The sequence below is a fragment of the Phasianus colchicus genome, chromosome Z, assembly GCF_987193195.1.
Source record: "Phasianus colchicus chromosome Z, bPhaCol1.hap1.1, whole genome shotgun sequence".
Lineage (NCBI taxonomy): Eukaryota > Metazoa > Chordata > Aves > Galliformes > Phasianidae > Phasianus > Phasianus colchicus.
In genome coordinates, this window is record NC_143476.1 from 2,072,861 (window position 1) to 2,087,484 (window position 14,624).

The 14,624-nt window shown below is 51.0% G+C and overlaps 1 protein-coding gene across 1 annotated transcript; it reads right to left on the bottom strand.

Annotated features, from left to right (window-relative positions):
* Window positions 1–8,027: 8,027 nt before the first annotated feature.
* On the bottom strand, window positions 8,028–14,245 carry LOC149912199 (rho GTPase-activating protein 32-like). Its single transcript, XM_090130939.1, has 10 exons — window positions 13,792–14,245; window positions 13,157–13,243; window positions 12,736–12,813; window positions 11,968–12,090; window positions 11,709–11,786; window positions 11,306–11,387; window positions 10,683–10,826; window positions 10,304–10,406; window positions 10,076–10,208; window positions 8,028–8,048 (listed from the first exon to the last, which is right to left on the bottom strand). The coding sequence occupies exons 3-10, from the start codon at window positions 12,790–12,792 to the stop codon at window positions 8,028–8,030; spliced, it is 741 nt and encodes a 246-aa protein (XP_089987065.1). The 5' UTR covers window positions 12,793–12,813; window positions 13,157–13,243; window positions 13,792–14,245.
* Window positions 14,246–14,624: the final 379 nt, after the last annotated feature.

Sequence of the window (14,624 nt, forward strand, 5' to 3'; positions counted from 1 at the left end):
GGAAACACATCTGGTTGTCATCTTCTCTTTGTGTGCCAGAAAGAGGAGAGTGTGCCTGCAACTTGGACCCCTCCTGCCCTCTTCTGCTGAGGTGGAGAACTGTCCAAGCTTCTAGAAGGACATCAGGACAAAGATATGTAATGAAAATAAGTCCAGGCTGGCTGTCCTTGTGGGCATCAGCTGCTGGCATCTGCATTGCTGCTGCCATGAGTATGGCACAGCAGGTAACAATTGCTTTTCCTTGTGTGACACCGGAGCTCTTGACTTGAAAGCAAGAGGGATGCAATAGAAAGAGCTGCAACCTCTGCCAGACATGGCAATAGTGAGTTGGATGTTGTTTCCATTGCTGCTGATTTCAGGAAGGACTGTAAGGATGGAAAGGCTGTTGTTTGCCATGGGTAGGGAAACACATCTGGTTTTCATCTCCTCTTTCTGTTTGTGTCCCAGAAAAAGAGGAGAGTGTGCCCTCACCTTGGTCCCCTCCTGCCCTCTTCTGCTGAGATGGAGAAATGTTCCAGCTTCTAGAAGGACATCAGGACAAAGATGTGTAATGAAAATAAGTCCAGACTGGCTGTCCTTGTGGGCATCAGCTGCTGGCATCTGCATTGCTGCTGTCATGAGCATGGCAAAGCAGGTAAAAGATTGCTTCTCCTTGTGTGACACAGGAGCTCTTGACTTGACAGCTAGAGGGATGCAATAGAAAGAGCTGCAACCTCTGCCAGACATGGCAAAGGTGAGTGGGATGTTGTATATATTAGTGCTGATGTCAGGAAGGACTGTAAGGATGGAAAGGCTGGTGTTTGCCATGGGGAGGGAAACACATCTGGTTTACATCTTCTCTTTGTGTGCCAGAAAAATAGGAGAGTGTGCCTGCAACTTGGAACCCTCCTGCCCTCTTCTGCTGACATGGTGAAATGTCCAAGCTTCTAGAAGGACATCAGGACAAAGATATGTAATGACAATAATTCCAGGCTGGCTGTCCTTGTGGGCATCAGCTGCTGACATCTGCATTGCTGCTGCCATGAGGATGGCACAGCAGGTAAAAGATTGCTTTTCCTTGTGTGACACAGGAGCTCTTGACTTGACAGCTAGAGGGATGCAATAGAAAGAGCTGCAACCTCTGCCAGACATGGCAACGGTGAGTGGGATGTTGTTTCAATTAGTGCTGCTGATGTCAGGAAGGACTGTAAGGATGGAAAGGCTGGTGTTTGTCATGGGCAGGGAAACACATCTGTTTTTCTTTTTCTCGTTCTCTTTGTGTGCCAGATAAACAGGGGAGAGTGTGCCCACAGCTTGGAACTCTCCTGCCCTCTGCTGCTCAGAGGGAGAAATATCCCAGCTTCTAGAAGGACATCAGGACAACGATATGTAATGACAATAATTCCAGGCTGGCTGTCCTTGTGGGCATCAGCTGCTGACATCTGCATTGGTGTTGCCTTGAGCATGGCACAGCAGGTAAATGATTGCTTTTCCTTGTGTGACACAGGAGCTCTTGACTTGACAGCTAGAGGGATGCAATAGAAAGAGCTGCAACCTCTGCCAGACATGGCAAAGGTGAGTGGGATGTTGTTTCAGTTAGTGCTGATGTCAGGAAGGATTGTAAGGATGGAAAGGCTGTTGTTTGCCATGGGCAGGGAAACACATCTGGATTTCATCTTCCCTTTGTGTTTGTGTGCCAGAAATATAGGAGAGTGTGCCCTAACCTTAGACACCTCCTGCCCCCCTCTGCTGAGATGGAGAAATGTTCGAGCTTCTAGAAGGACATCAGGACAAAGATATGTCATGAAAATAAGTCCAGGCTGGCTGTCCTTGTGGGCATCAGCTGCTGGCATCTGCATTGCTGCTGCCATGAGCATGGCACAGCAGGTAAAAGATTGCTTTTCCTTGTGTGACACAGGAGCTCTTGACTTGACAGCTAGAGGGATGCAATAGAAAGAGCTGCAAACTCTGCCAGACATGGCAAAGGTGAGTGGGATGTTGTTTCAATTAGTGCTGATGTCAGGAATGACTGTAAGGATGGAAAGGCTGGTGTTTGCCATAAGCAGGGAAACACATCTGGTTTTCATCTTCTCTTTGTGTTCCAGAAAAACAGGAGAGTGTGCCTGCAAGTTGGACCCCTCCTGCCCTCTGCTGCTCAGAGGGAGAAATGTGCCTGCTTCTACATGGACATCAGGACAAAGATATGTAATGAAAATAAGTCCAGGCTGGCTGTCCTTGTGGGCATCAGCTGCTGGCATCTGCATTGCTGTTGCCATGAGCATGTCACAGCAGGTAAGGGATTGCTTTTCCTTGTGGGACAGCTGTTAAGCCATTCTGATTCACCCTTTGCATCCACAGCATACAGTTTTTTCCCACACTGCTGTTTCTATCCAGCAATGTGCATATGTGCAGTGGTACAGAGGTTGGTGGCCCTGCCTGTGGCAGGGGGTTGGAGATTCGTGATCCTTGAGGTCCCTTCCAACCCGTGCCATTCTGTGTGTGTGTGTGTGACTGGCTAAACACCAATTGTTGCTAGCTCAGCAGGTATACTGCTAATTATTGAATGTCTGACAGCTGCTTATCAACACTTGGCCACTATTTCTGGACACCTGCTCATCCCTGAAGAGAGAGAAGTTTGGAAGGAGGACAGAGGGGAGTCTCTTGATGCCTGCCTGTTGCATCCCAACCTGCCCACAGAGTGAGTCAGTTCGGCCTTGTGTGGAGGCCCTGGCTTCTTTGGAGTCTGTTTTTCTTTTGCTGAGCTTCTCCTATCCAAACAGAATGGCCTTACAACATGCTTTCTGGTCCTTAATACTAAACCCATGCAATTTGTAACTATTACAGTTCTGTAAGTGAGAATTGATCACATGATTGAACAACTGTATTTCTAAAATATGTTATGAAATAACTTCTTTTTACTAATACTAATACTAATAAAGTCTTTCTACTTTTTCAAACTGTTTCTAAGGGCAAATTACAAAACACATTGTGCTGGACTGCTTCAGAGCAATCCCACATTTGATAGCCAGTGCAGAAACAACATTCCATCCTACAGCATTAGCTAGTTCAGAGGTACCAGCCGTGTATCTGGATATGGCTGTTGTGCATAACTGGGGCTGAGGGATCAGAAATGACAGCTCCACTCTTGGAGACCACAGAACTAAAATGGAAAGATAAAATAGTTGCAGGGCAATTGTTCTCTGTGCCTGAAGCAGGGACCGATTTATGGGGGAGAGATTTAACAGTCAAATGAGGATTACAGCTGCAAGTCTGTGAAACAGGTATCAGGTGTCAATGAATGTGTTATCAGCTGTGATGAAGAAGAAATGAATTCAAAGCTGTGGGCAGGGGAAGGAAATCGGGGTGGACTCACAATTTTCCCTTACAAAGAACTGCCCAAGGAGGGAGTGGAGCTGTGAAACAGCAACAATATCCCATAGCCTTAGAAGGGAGAGTGGGTCTAAAAGCTGTAACACAGACACTGGTTAAGGATGGTCTTCTGGAACCTTGTCTGTGGCCTTATAACACCCCAATCCTGTCGGCACGGAAGGCAGACGGCACGTATCGGCTGGTGCAAGATGTAAGGAAATGACTGAACCCGTTCTCAAAAGACAGCCTGTGGTTCCTAACCCCTATACCCTAATGAGTCAGATCCCACACGGACAGCAGTGGTTTGGTGTGAGAGACCTCAAAGATGCTTTCCGGACAGCCTCTGGACTCAGAGAGAAATGGCTGCGTTTGTATGAGGACACATTGTAATCCTATCGTGATTCGTGATGATACTGTAGATACTGGAACTCCTGCTAATCCTTGTCTTTGCAGCATTTGAAGCAAGCAGCTGGTGCTGCTGCCATGCAGAAAGCTCCCTTCCAACCACTCAGCAAGCATTTGGATGAGACAGCTTCCTGCTGGGGAGCCCTCCGACATCACTGCTGCCTCCTCCAGAACCATACCTGCAGATGCTTCAGAGCTCTTCAGCATGGACTTCCTTCCTCCCATCAGCAGCTGCTCCTGCACTGACCTTCATTCACACTGGGATACCATCTGCTTCCAGCAGGAGCTGACCTGCGAGACAGAGAAAGGAAACGTGGGATGAGCACCAATGCAGAAGCACAAGGCTGTGTCACCACCACGTCTTGCAGCCTTGGGAAGTCAGCTGCAACTGCAGCCTTGGTCAGAATTACAACGGGCACCGTAAATTAAGTGTGACCTCTGAAGTTGTTGCCATGATCAGAAATAGACGCTGAAATCGCTCACATAACTGTCGGTGGTTCCCTCCAAATTCTTTTGCTTTGGGGAACAGATGGACTCGGAATGGAAGGACACGAGAAAAATGACATCTGTTTGAGCTCAGCAGACTTGAGAGGTGGGCCTGGGTGAACCTCATGAGGTTCAGCACAGCCAAGTGCAAGGTTTGGCATTTGGGCCGGAGGAATCCCAGGCATTCTTTTGTCATCGTGGTGGTTTCCAATAGACCCCAACAATGAGACATCAGGTCGCCGTGTGGGCTCCTGGGTGACACTGCCATTTCCCAGCCATTGCAGCCTACGGGCAAATAAAGTAAAATACTTCAGAAAGATCTCACACTGATTGCATATTTTACTGTTCTTTTACACAAAACAGAAGGGGAGGGCAGCAGATGCATGCAGCTGCATCAACACCCAGGCTGCTAAAGGAATGGAAAGACAGAAACATCAAATATCAATGCCTTATTCTAATGCAAGGAGGGATGCTTTTTTCAGTATTACTTTTTATCATTTAAAATAAGCAGTTGGCACTCTAAGGAAAATCCTAGGCCCCAAGTTCTGGCAGTGTGGCAATCTGGACTCAGCTGTGAATGATCCAAACAGTCTGTTCCAGATTTTAACATCCCTTATATGCATTCACAAGTTTTCTCTCTTGACTTCCCCTTACAGCCGTTAGATGCCAGCAAAACATCCCACAAACACTCCTTACCTCTGTGCACACAGGCACCCATCCAACCAGAGCCATCAGTCATTCCCAGCCATGCGCTCTTCCTCCAATCATGGTCAGCATCACACGGCCGTCACGCAGCTCACTTGACTCAGTTTTTCTCTTCTTTCTGGAGGTGTCCTTGCTTCTCAGCCTTACCTTCTCGTGATGTTTATCTCGCTCTGCAGCTCCTGCTCTGAATAGGCTTTCTTGGATTCCCGCATGACAGGCACAAAATGCAGCCACAGCCCCTGCCACCAAGGTCAGCTCTTCAGCACACATTACCTGAGGAGCACTTGGCAACTCCTGCAACCTGAGCAGTGCCAGGAAGACTGTTTCACTTCTGCTTCTCCTGGCTCAGAAATTCATTTTCCTACCTAGAAAATGGAAAAAGAAAGAAAAACAATCCTGACATAAGCAGACACAAGTGTTACTATGGAATTCTGGAAGGCAAGGGATTTGCCCCCTATGATGAGAAGTTGACTGCAAAGAACTAAGAAGAGCCATGAGCAGGTTGTGAACTTGTGGGTAAAATTAGGAAGTGCAGCAGTGCAGGGCTTCTGGAGGTGAGGGTCTGCTACAGCCGCCTGGAAAGAGAGCCTGTTGGTGGGAGCTGCTTACTGCAGCCAGCAGAAGCATCGCACTCACTGACTCTCATCCTGATGGGGGATTCCAGTCAGTCTGGGAAATCAGCATGGCTGGCTGCAAGCAATCTGACAGACTCCTGGAGTGCAGTGAGAATCACTCTGTGGTGCAGGCATTGGGCACAGCAAGCAGAAGGGAAGCATTGCTGGACATGGTGCACACCAGGGGTTACGACAGGAGGCGGTCAGGGCTGCAGTGACCATGCCCTCCTTGAGCTTGTGATCTCAAGGAATGCGGGCCTGGCAGGAAGCAAAGGCAGGAGCCTGAACTTCAGGAGAGCCAGCTGCAGGCTGTTCCAGGAATTCTTGGACGAGATCCTCTGGACAACTGTTTGTAGGGGCAAAGGGATGGAAAAGAGCTGGTCACTTTCTCAGAAAAAAACTTGCTCAGGTTGCACGCTGAGCTGCAGGAGAGGAAGGGGAGGAGGTGCCAGCACGGCTCTGCACGATGCTCTGCCACACTGGGCAGCTTGATCATGGCTCAGCAGTGGGATCCGACGTGGAGAAAGGGAGAAGGAAATCAAGGATGGGAGGGAGCCATCAGACACAGTCGGTGAGTGTCTGTGAAGTCTTGCAGACCCAGAGATTCCCAGGTTGTTTCTGCTTTCGTAGCATCTTTGTGCTGCAGGGTGAGCAAAAGGTTCTGCTGCTTGATTCTTCTGCAGGAGCCGCCTAAAAGGGAAATGGCCACTGAGCTGCAGACCAAGCAGTACTGCCTGACGTTGGCCAGGGGGAGCTTCTCCTGCTGCAGTGTGCTGATGACAGGTCTGGAGATGATCTGCAGGGCCAGCTCGTAGATGGGAGCCAGGAAAGGACATGATGGGAGGAGAGAGGTGTTAAGCAACAGCCAAGGCATGGAAATGCATCAGAAAGCCCTGAAAAGCGTCACAAAGCCACAGCCAGGAAGCTTGGGAGTATCATGAGCAGCATCCAGGATGCGAGAGATTATTTGCTACCATGCCAAATGGTAGCAGAGCTCCCCCTGCAGACATCCCAAAGCCAGACAAAACAGGAACAAACCCGGAGCTGTGCTGCACGCACCCCACAGCCACAGCATTGCAAGCTGGGGTGCCTTGCTGTGTGCTGCATTCATCCCAGTCCGTGTGAATGAAGACTCTGGAGGCAGTCAAGGCGTTGATTGAGCACGAGTGTGCTTTTATTATTAAATAAAGGACAGGAGGGTGTGAGAGGTCCACGGTGAAGATGGGACTCATCCTGTCTTGTCATGGAGAGAGTGGCTCAGAGCTCTCAGTGCTGCTGTCCGGTGCCTGGGACTGGAGGCCTGATTGAAAGTCCCCCTGCAAGAGGCTCTGCTCCTCCTCACTGACGCTGACCTGCTCCTGCATGGAGGTGCTGCTGTCGGGGCACTCACACTGTGCTTGGGATGGGCTGCACTGCAGAGACTCCTGGTTACAATCCAGGCTGGTGACTGTGGTGTCTGGCAGGCCCAGGTCAGCAACTTCAGCAGAGCCAGGTGTAATCAGAGCATGGACTTCGATGAGCTCCTTCTCTCCATTAATGTTGTTAGATGGAAGGCTGCTATTAGAACTGCAGCAATTTGTGCTTCCTATGAGCTCTCCACTGATGGAAGCACAGAGAGCATCCTCGCTACTTGCCCTGGATCTTGTGGGTTGGCAAGGGCTCGATTCACCTAGAAAGGATACACAGGGGTTAGTGTCAAACTTTCACAAGCTGAATTACGACAGTGGTTCTTGATCAGGGGTGAACTGAAGATGTTAGGAAGGGGCTGGAATGCTAGAAGGAGATAGAAGTGCAGAGCAAGCTTGAATTCTATGTTCCTGAAAAGCAGGGATTTGGAAGCTGCATTTGCACCCTTACCTGCCAGGACTACCACTGCTGTTTCTGAGGGCTGCCTGGCATTGCGCTGCAGTTGGCGTTTGCTCCCAGAGGATGGCTTTCTGAGGCTAAAGCAGCAACACCAACTGCTAGCTGGTGATTCCTCAGTCTTTCTGGGTGGATTTTGCCTGGAGAGAGAAAACAGCCAACGCTGTGAGTCGTGTGTGGTGCAGGGTGAGGGAAGAGCTGCACTGAGCTCTTGGCAGCAGTTGCTTGTTCCTGGGACTGCCTGGTTTCTGCAGAAACACAGCTTAGAAACTCGCTCTGTTTCCAACAGTTGAGGATGGCTCCGTTCTACAGCTCAGCCCTGAAGTCTTGCTGGCTAAATTCCCCTCAACTCTGTCAAGCAAGATGCAGAGCATGTGAGCAAAGGCTCCACAGCTGTACAGCACAGCATCTGAGGGATGGCTTTGATGGAGCTGGCAGGCATAACTGCTTTCTGAGGAACCGTGCAGCCATAAAGGAAGTTCAGAAGCAGAAGCATCTCAGACTCTTTCATTAGCACCTCATCGGCCTCATCTCACTGCCATGTTTAATTTCTAGTGCCAGCAAGTCTGACCAACTGCTCTGCTTAGAGGAGAACTGCAATTGGTTTCAGGTACGTGGCCCTGACATCTAAAAAACCCACCAGTAGCATAACTTAGTTTCAGCAAGTTTTGGCACTAGAAATCATGGAGAGAAAAACAGAAAAACCCACCCAAACAATGATGCTAGGTGCTGGAAAAGAAAGTCCTCTTTACCTGTCAGATGGAAAGTCGATGACGGTGTGGAATTTGCCCTGCCCAGCTGCAGGGCTTTCTTCCACTTCAATGTCCCTGCTGCTCTCTGTCACAGGGGGAGAGCTGCTGTGGCCTCGCCTCTGTGCCTGTGCCTCCTCCAGGCTTAGCAGCTTTGTGGCAGCAGAAGAGACCCCCACAGACTTGGGCCCTGGGAGAGAATTGTGCCCTGTCAGGGAAAACCACAGGTAAGAGCGAGGATCAGAAAGCAGCAGCACAGCCACTACAGTTCTGGGGGAGGTGCTGTATTTTTCTCAGGCTTGCTTATCCGAGTTACTGGAAGAAGAGGAGCTCAAAATAACTATGTGGGCAGAGGTGTGTTTATGGCAAAGGACACGGTCATCATTAAGAGCAGCTTACTGTATCAAAATAGGCAAGGAAAAACCCAAGGAAATGGTGGCAGGAACTGAGAAAACTTCGCTGCCACACTTGCATCAAGCTTCTCTTGTGTGCAAACCATAATAATGTCAGTTTCCTCCTTGTGAAGTTTGTGCTTGGACATTCTCAGCATCCAGCAACAGGATGCCAAATTCTAATGGAAGCCCAGAGGTCTGCTGTCCTCTTGATGGTAAAAGAGTATCTCAAAGGTACTGGAGAAGGCCTGCATTTGATCAAGGTGTCAGGTCATGATCAAGCTAATGGAGGAAGACACTCACCTGCTGCATCTGCGATGTCTGCTCTGGATTTGGAGCCGAAGAGGACGTCTGTGTGGTTGATGAGAAATTCCACCACATCTGACTGTGTCTGCAGCTCCATGCAGGCAGCTCTTCCGCTGGCGCAGGCAGACTCGTTCTGCTGTGATCTGTAGAAAAGGCAGATTTTAGAAGTCATTTCTCCAAGACCGTTTCCCCGAGTCTGAATTGTTGCAGCCAAAAGCTGTCAGCTGAGGCTCTGGAGACTTCCGCAGTGGGCAATCAGTGATGCCACTGCAGAAATTCCCCTGGATGATCAAGGACACGTCAGTCCCATCTCAACAAGACTGCAGAAATTGTCACCTAGACATTGTGCCCGTGGGGTTGGAGAATAGCCCAGGCTCCTGCGCTTCTGTCAGCCACAGATTTTACAGGAGAAGAGCACATTTGATGGAGAAAAAGAGAGGACTGCTTTTCTTAACTGGAGAACAGAGGAAGCGTTGAAACAGAACCAGAAGTTTACCTTAAGAGGTTTGGAGCCCACACAATGGCTAGGTTCTTGGCATGCATGTTTGTGGTGGTAGAGCTCGCAGCCAGACACGCCAAGTGTCTCATCAGGAACTCCAGTGTCCTGGAAAACAAGAGAGGCAAACGTTCAGCACCAACGAGCATGCCGTGCTGCAATTCAGAAAGCAAACCTCCATTCATGCTACTTCTTGTGATTGCTACTGTCACCGAAGATGAAGTAGATCCAACTTGACTGAGTGCCACGCTGCAGCACCAAGCCCCAGCACAGCCGCAGCCATCAGCTGCACCAAGCGTGCCCCCGTGCCCAGGAACTGACCCCATAAAGTAAGCCCATGGAGCCTTCAACCCTTCAGCATACACAGGCATCGTGTTGCCGGCGTGAGACAGAGCCTGGAACCGCATCGTTGCCCTCTGCAATGCAGCAGGGCTGAGCTCAGCAGGCTGAGGGCAGCACTGACCTGTAGTGAGGAGCGGGCAGCTGCTGGATGACGTCCTGCATTCTGAGCAGCCGCTCCTCCTCTGTAGCGGCACCAACAGCATCCTGGAGTAGTGCAGAAAGGGAGCGAGACACCAATCAGGCTAGTACACCACTGCGAGTAAACCTCGTGGGGCTGACAGCAAAAGGGCCTCCGAGCTGGGGCACTGCTGCAGCCATCTGCCAAGAGGCCCAGGAAGAGGGAAATGAAAGACGTGGCCTTGTGCTTACCGAGAACTTGCCGTACAGCTGGTGGGTGAGCAGAGGGTTCGGGAGCTCCCTGAAGTACATCTTGCAGAGGGAGCTCACGCTGTGAATGTCACGGACGGTGAGCTCAGGAATCTGCTCCGACTCAAATTCCTGCCTGGAGAGAGGGACGCAAACCCGGTTGAGCGAGAGGAAGGCAAGCCCAAAGCCACACCAGATGCACTCAGGCTGTGTCAGTCGCAGCACTCTTACCGCAGCCTCTGGATGTTGGACGCGACGCCGGACAGGCGGTATATCCCCTGCACCACGCCGTGCTGCTCAATGAACTCAGCGCAGCTCTGGAGGACCTGGGGGACTGAAGAACACGTGCCAGCCGTCAGTGGAGCTCCTGATTCAATCGTGCTGCAGGCTGTGCTTCACATCCCATCCACTAAGCCCAGCCAGGCTTGGCTGAAGCAAATACAGATGTGCTTGTCTCTTAGGAGCATCCGCCTCACTTTATCCTTCAGCCATCAACTCCCATTACACGTGTCTCCACGGCTATCAGCCTGCCCCCTGCTAGATATGAGCTCCCTTTCATCTTCTTCAGATGCCCAGCAGAGGAAGATCTCAGGAATGGGCAGCTCCTTACCATCACGACCGGAGTGGAGAAGATGCTCTCCCAGGTCACCGCCAAACACCCTTTCCTTCTCCACCTCCCGCTCGGTCGGTTTCTTTGGGCGGGCCTTCACCAAGGAACGAAGGAAGGTGAGGATCTTGCTGCGTTTCTTGGGCACTGCACAACAAAAGGAAGAAACCAGGTCATTTCAGGTCTGGCTCCGTTGGACGAGGCCGAGCACAGCACATTCTACAGAGCACGTCAGAACGGGAAGAACGTTACCAACCAGTACATACAAAAAGGGATTTTCTCCATGCCTGGAGGAGCCCAAGGCCAGGTTGGATGGGGCCCTGGGCAGCCTGATCTAGTCTCACATTAAATGTGGGGGCTGGCAGCACAGCCTGATGCAGGGAAGTGGAAGCTTGAGGATCCTTGAGGACCCTTGCATCCCAAGCCATTCTATGAAGATTGTATAGTTTCCCCAAGTCCAGTCATAAACACAGGAGGATTGGGCCAAATCTCTGCCCCAGGGTGTGCATGAAGGATCATCAACCCAGAGGACAATGTGGGATGGATAAAGGAGGTACTAAACATGGAACGCACCCCAAATAATACTTCATTTTGCTTCCCCACACCATGAAATGTAACATCCCTACCTGGCTTTGGCACAGAGTTGATGAGTGCCTCAGGAATGTTCTTATTAATGAGTTCCACACACTCCCCTGGGAAAAATCCAACCTGTAACAAGAAGAGAAGAAGAAAGGCCAACTATTGCATACAGCACTTCTCAGATCTGAACTCTTAAACCTAAAGCCACGTAACATTTCCCTCGGAACGTGCTTGCCTGACGTTCCATAAGACTATCCAGCAGAAAATGGCCATAGTTCACAGCATAAAGGTAATAATTTTTCAACATTAGCAGCCAAAGGCAAGGTCCCTTGACACCGACACAGGGAAACTGTTTATGTCCACTAGGCATCCTGAGCAGGCAGAGCAGCTCTAAGCTGAGATTCCTGCCTTTACTGAAGTTGCACTCTCCAGTCTGAAGCTTGTGCCTACCTGGAAGCCGAGCTTGCCTCTCCACCAGGGGGTCAGCTCCTTTGGTGGCATGTCGATGACACACACGATGTCTCCCACCTGCAAGAGATTGCAACGTCAATCCCAGCTTCAGCACGGCTGGGAGGAAAGCACAGCTCAAATGTCTGCATTCTTCTGCACTGCCAAACATCGCCGAGCATGAGAGCACTTGCACCAGTGCAGCTCTGAAGGCATTTGCCATTGTAAAATTGAACAACAAGGAACGCCTTGAACTGCTTACCTCAAAGGAGAGTTCATCTGCTGCCTGGGCAACGTATCTCTTAATAGCATGGGCAGCAGCAATAGCTGGAACATTCACAGGTGCCACCTCATGGTCTAGCAGGGGCTTCCCCTTGTTCTCAGCCTGAAACAGAGAGCACAGGCCACGGTGAGGAGCTGGGAACCAACAAGGAGGACTTCAAGGTGAGGAGCACATCTGCAGAGAAAGCTGCAGGAAATGCACTCGGTCCTTATCATGGGCACTTCAGAAGGAACTGCAAGTCTAATAACGGCTGTTTCTCTCCCTGGTGTGCAGCAGGCACACGCCAGCAAAGATGCATCTCTCCCCATCCAGACTAATCAGCAATGGCACTGACACAGACAGGTGGCCTTGTGCATTTTGCCACATCCTTTCCTGCGCTGTTTGTGCAGGAAGGCTGACTGTTTAAGATGCTAGGAGACCGTGAAGAGGGAAACCAAAGCTACGGCTGCAGTTACAAGGTGCAAACAGTGCCATTGCAAGCACCAAGCAGCTCTCTTGAGCAGTCCAACCAACAGCGAGGCCAAACAGAGCAGAGAATGATTGTTGTTTCTGCAGCCATTTCAAGGGAAAAGTCAGTAGAGGACAAACACAACAGCCGAGATGGCTCTGGTACTTTGATAAACTTGCCACGCTTGCACTACTGTCTTGCCACAGAGGAGCTCTCTTGGAAAGCAGGAGAGCACATCTGCGGCTCACTCTGCTGGCTGCAGTCAGGGAACAAAGACCAATCAGAGCTTCATACTCTACCTCTGTCCATGCCAGGTCAGGCCCACAGCTGATCTCGCTGCACGCCACAGCCATCATCGTAGGTGTGACAAGCTGGAACTGAAAAGAAACACACTTTTATTTTCTCTGTTCACATCTCTGCTGTGCTCCCTACAGCTGTCGGGCACACTCACACAGCCCAAGCACGCCTGCTGGTGTCCCTGGTGATGCTGTGCAACTCTGCACAAGCTGGGGCTGGGACTCTTTGCCTAAGGGATTGCTTTCCATAAAACCAGCTGGTCACAGCACCACAGACAGCATCCTTCTGAGGGCTGAGCTGCAGAGCACGTGGAGAAAACCCACACGTGACCAGCGTCCCATCAAAGCTGGATGAGGCTGTGTTACTAAACACGGGGCGTCACGGGCTGCTAAAGCATGTGGGGGGACAAAGCATGGCAGGTACCTGGCAAGAGATCAGAACGAGGGAGAGAAATCTCACGAATCCGCAGCCGTTCCTTGTCACTTTGCTCTGATCTTCCACGAGCAAAAGCTGCAGCAGGGAAGCAGGCAGAGGGTGGAGAGAGGAGAGAGAAAGAGCAGGTCAGTTTGCTTGCACGGTTTAGCAAAGACTACGAGGGAAAAACCAAAATCTGCCCTCCCTCAACTTAAAAACTTAAGTTTTCAACTTAAAACCATTTCCCCTTGTCCTGCAGTTATCTACCCTTTCAAAGAGTTGATTCCCCTCCTCTTTTTAGGCTCCCTTTAGGTACTGAAGGCTGCCATGAGGTCACCCCACAGCCTTCATTTCTCCAGGCTGAACAAGCCCAGCTCCCTCAGCCTGTCTTTGCAGGGGAGGTGCTCCTGTCCCCTGACCATCTCTGTGGCTCGCCTCTGGACCCTCTCCAACAGCTCCCTGTCTTTCTGGACACTGTACTGCAGATGGGGCCTCACAAGAGCAGAGCAGGGGGGGACGATCACCTCCCTGTCCCTCATGGCCACCCCTCTGCTGATGGAGATAATGTGATCCTATGAGCTCCGCCAGCCAGCAGTTCTCAGCACTCACTGTCCCCCCGTCTCTCCCACACTGTCTCAGCTTACCTACAAGGTGCTGCACAGGACGGTGTGAAGACAAAGGGACGCAGTCGGTGCACAAGTGCAACAAGCGAGCTGCTCAGTCAGAGCTCCAGCGCTCCAATGAAGGGACGCAGCACGCACTGCTCCTCCCCTCATTCTAGCCCTTATGACATCACTGAGGGCCACCAGGCTGCTCCACCACGACGCACAGGGTGGGGAGGCAAGACCAGTCACAAGGGCAGAAGATTCCAACAGCCCAGCCCAACGTTCTGGAATCAGGGGCTGCTTGGAATTCTACCCCAGCCAAATCCTGGAGAAGCTGGCACGGGGTCGTCATGACCAAAGCGCAGGACCTGGCGCTTGCTCTTGTTGAGCCTCGCACAACTGGCCTCAGTGCATCCCTCTGGAGGGCCTTCCTGCCCTCAGCCAGATGGACGCTTCCTCCCAGCAGCGTACCTTGCAGTGCTGGGCCCATGTCAAATCCACACTAGAGTGGCTTTTGTTACATTCAAGGGCATGTTGCAGCACCCATCTATTTCACCTGGAAGGAAATAAAGCAGGAGATGGGAGAAACACAGAACTACTGCCAGACTGCTTTATCCCTTTCTTAGCCCAACTTCCCTTGCCTCATCCCCTACCCCAACTCCTGGATGATGCCCACGGGCTGACAGTTGGATCTCAAATCCATAGGAATCCTTTCACAGGACTCCATCAAAAAGGCTGTCACACATGTTCCGTACACTCACACTGACCCAGCAGTGGTATCACAGTCACTTAACACACACACAACAACCAAACCCCGAGCATGCACATCCCTTCCTGCGTGACTGCAGCCCACAGCTCCCCTTCACACCTCC

What these genes read in the sequence shown, in the direction of transcription:
- LOC149912199 (XM_090130939.1), bottom strand. Translation starts at nt 12,792, where the DNA reads ATGATGGCTGTGGCGTGCAGCGAGATCAGCTGTGGGCCTGACCTGGCA. An exon ending in TCCAACATCCAGAGGCTGCG is followed by an intron (nt 10,209 to 10,303) that starts GTAAGAGTGCTG and finishes CCCTCTCTCCAG; the next exon opens with GCAGGAATTTGAGTCGGAGC. An exon ending in AGCTGTACGGCAAGTTCTCG is followed by an intron (nt 8,049 to 10,075) that starts GTAAGCACAAGG and finishes TGGGTTTTTTAG; the next exon opens with ATGTCAGGGCCACGTACCTG.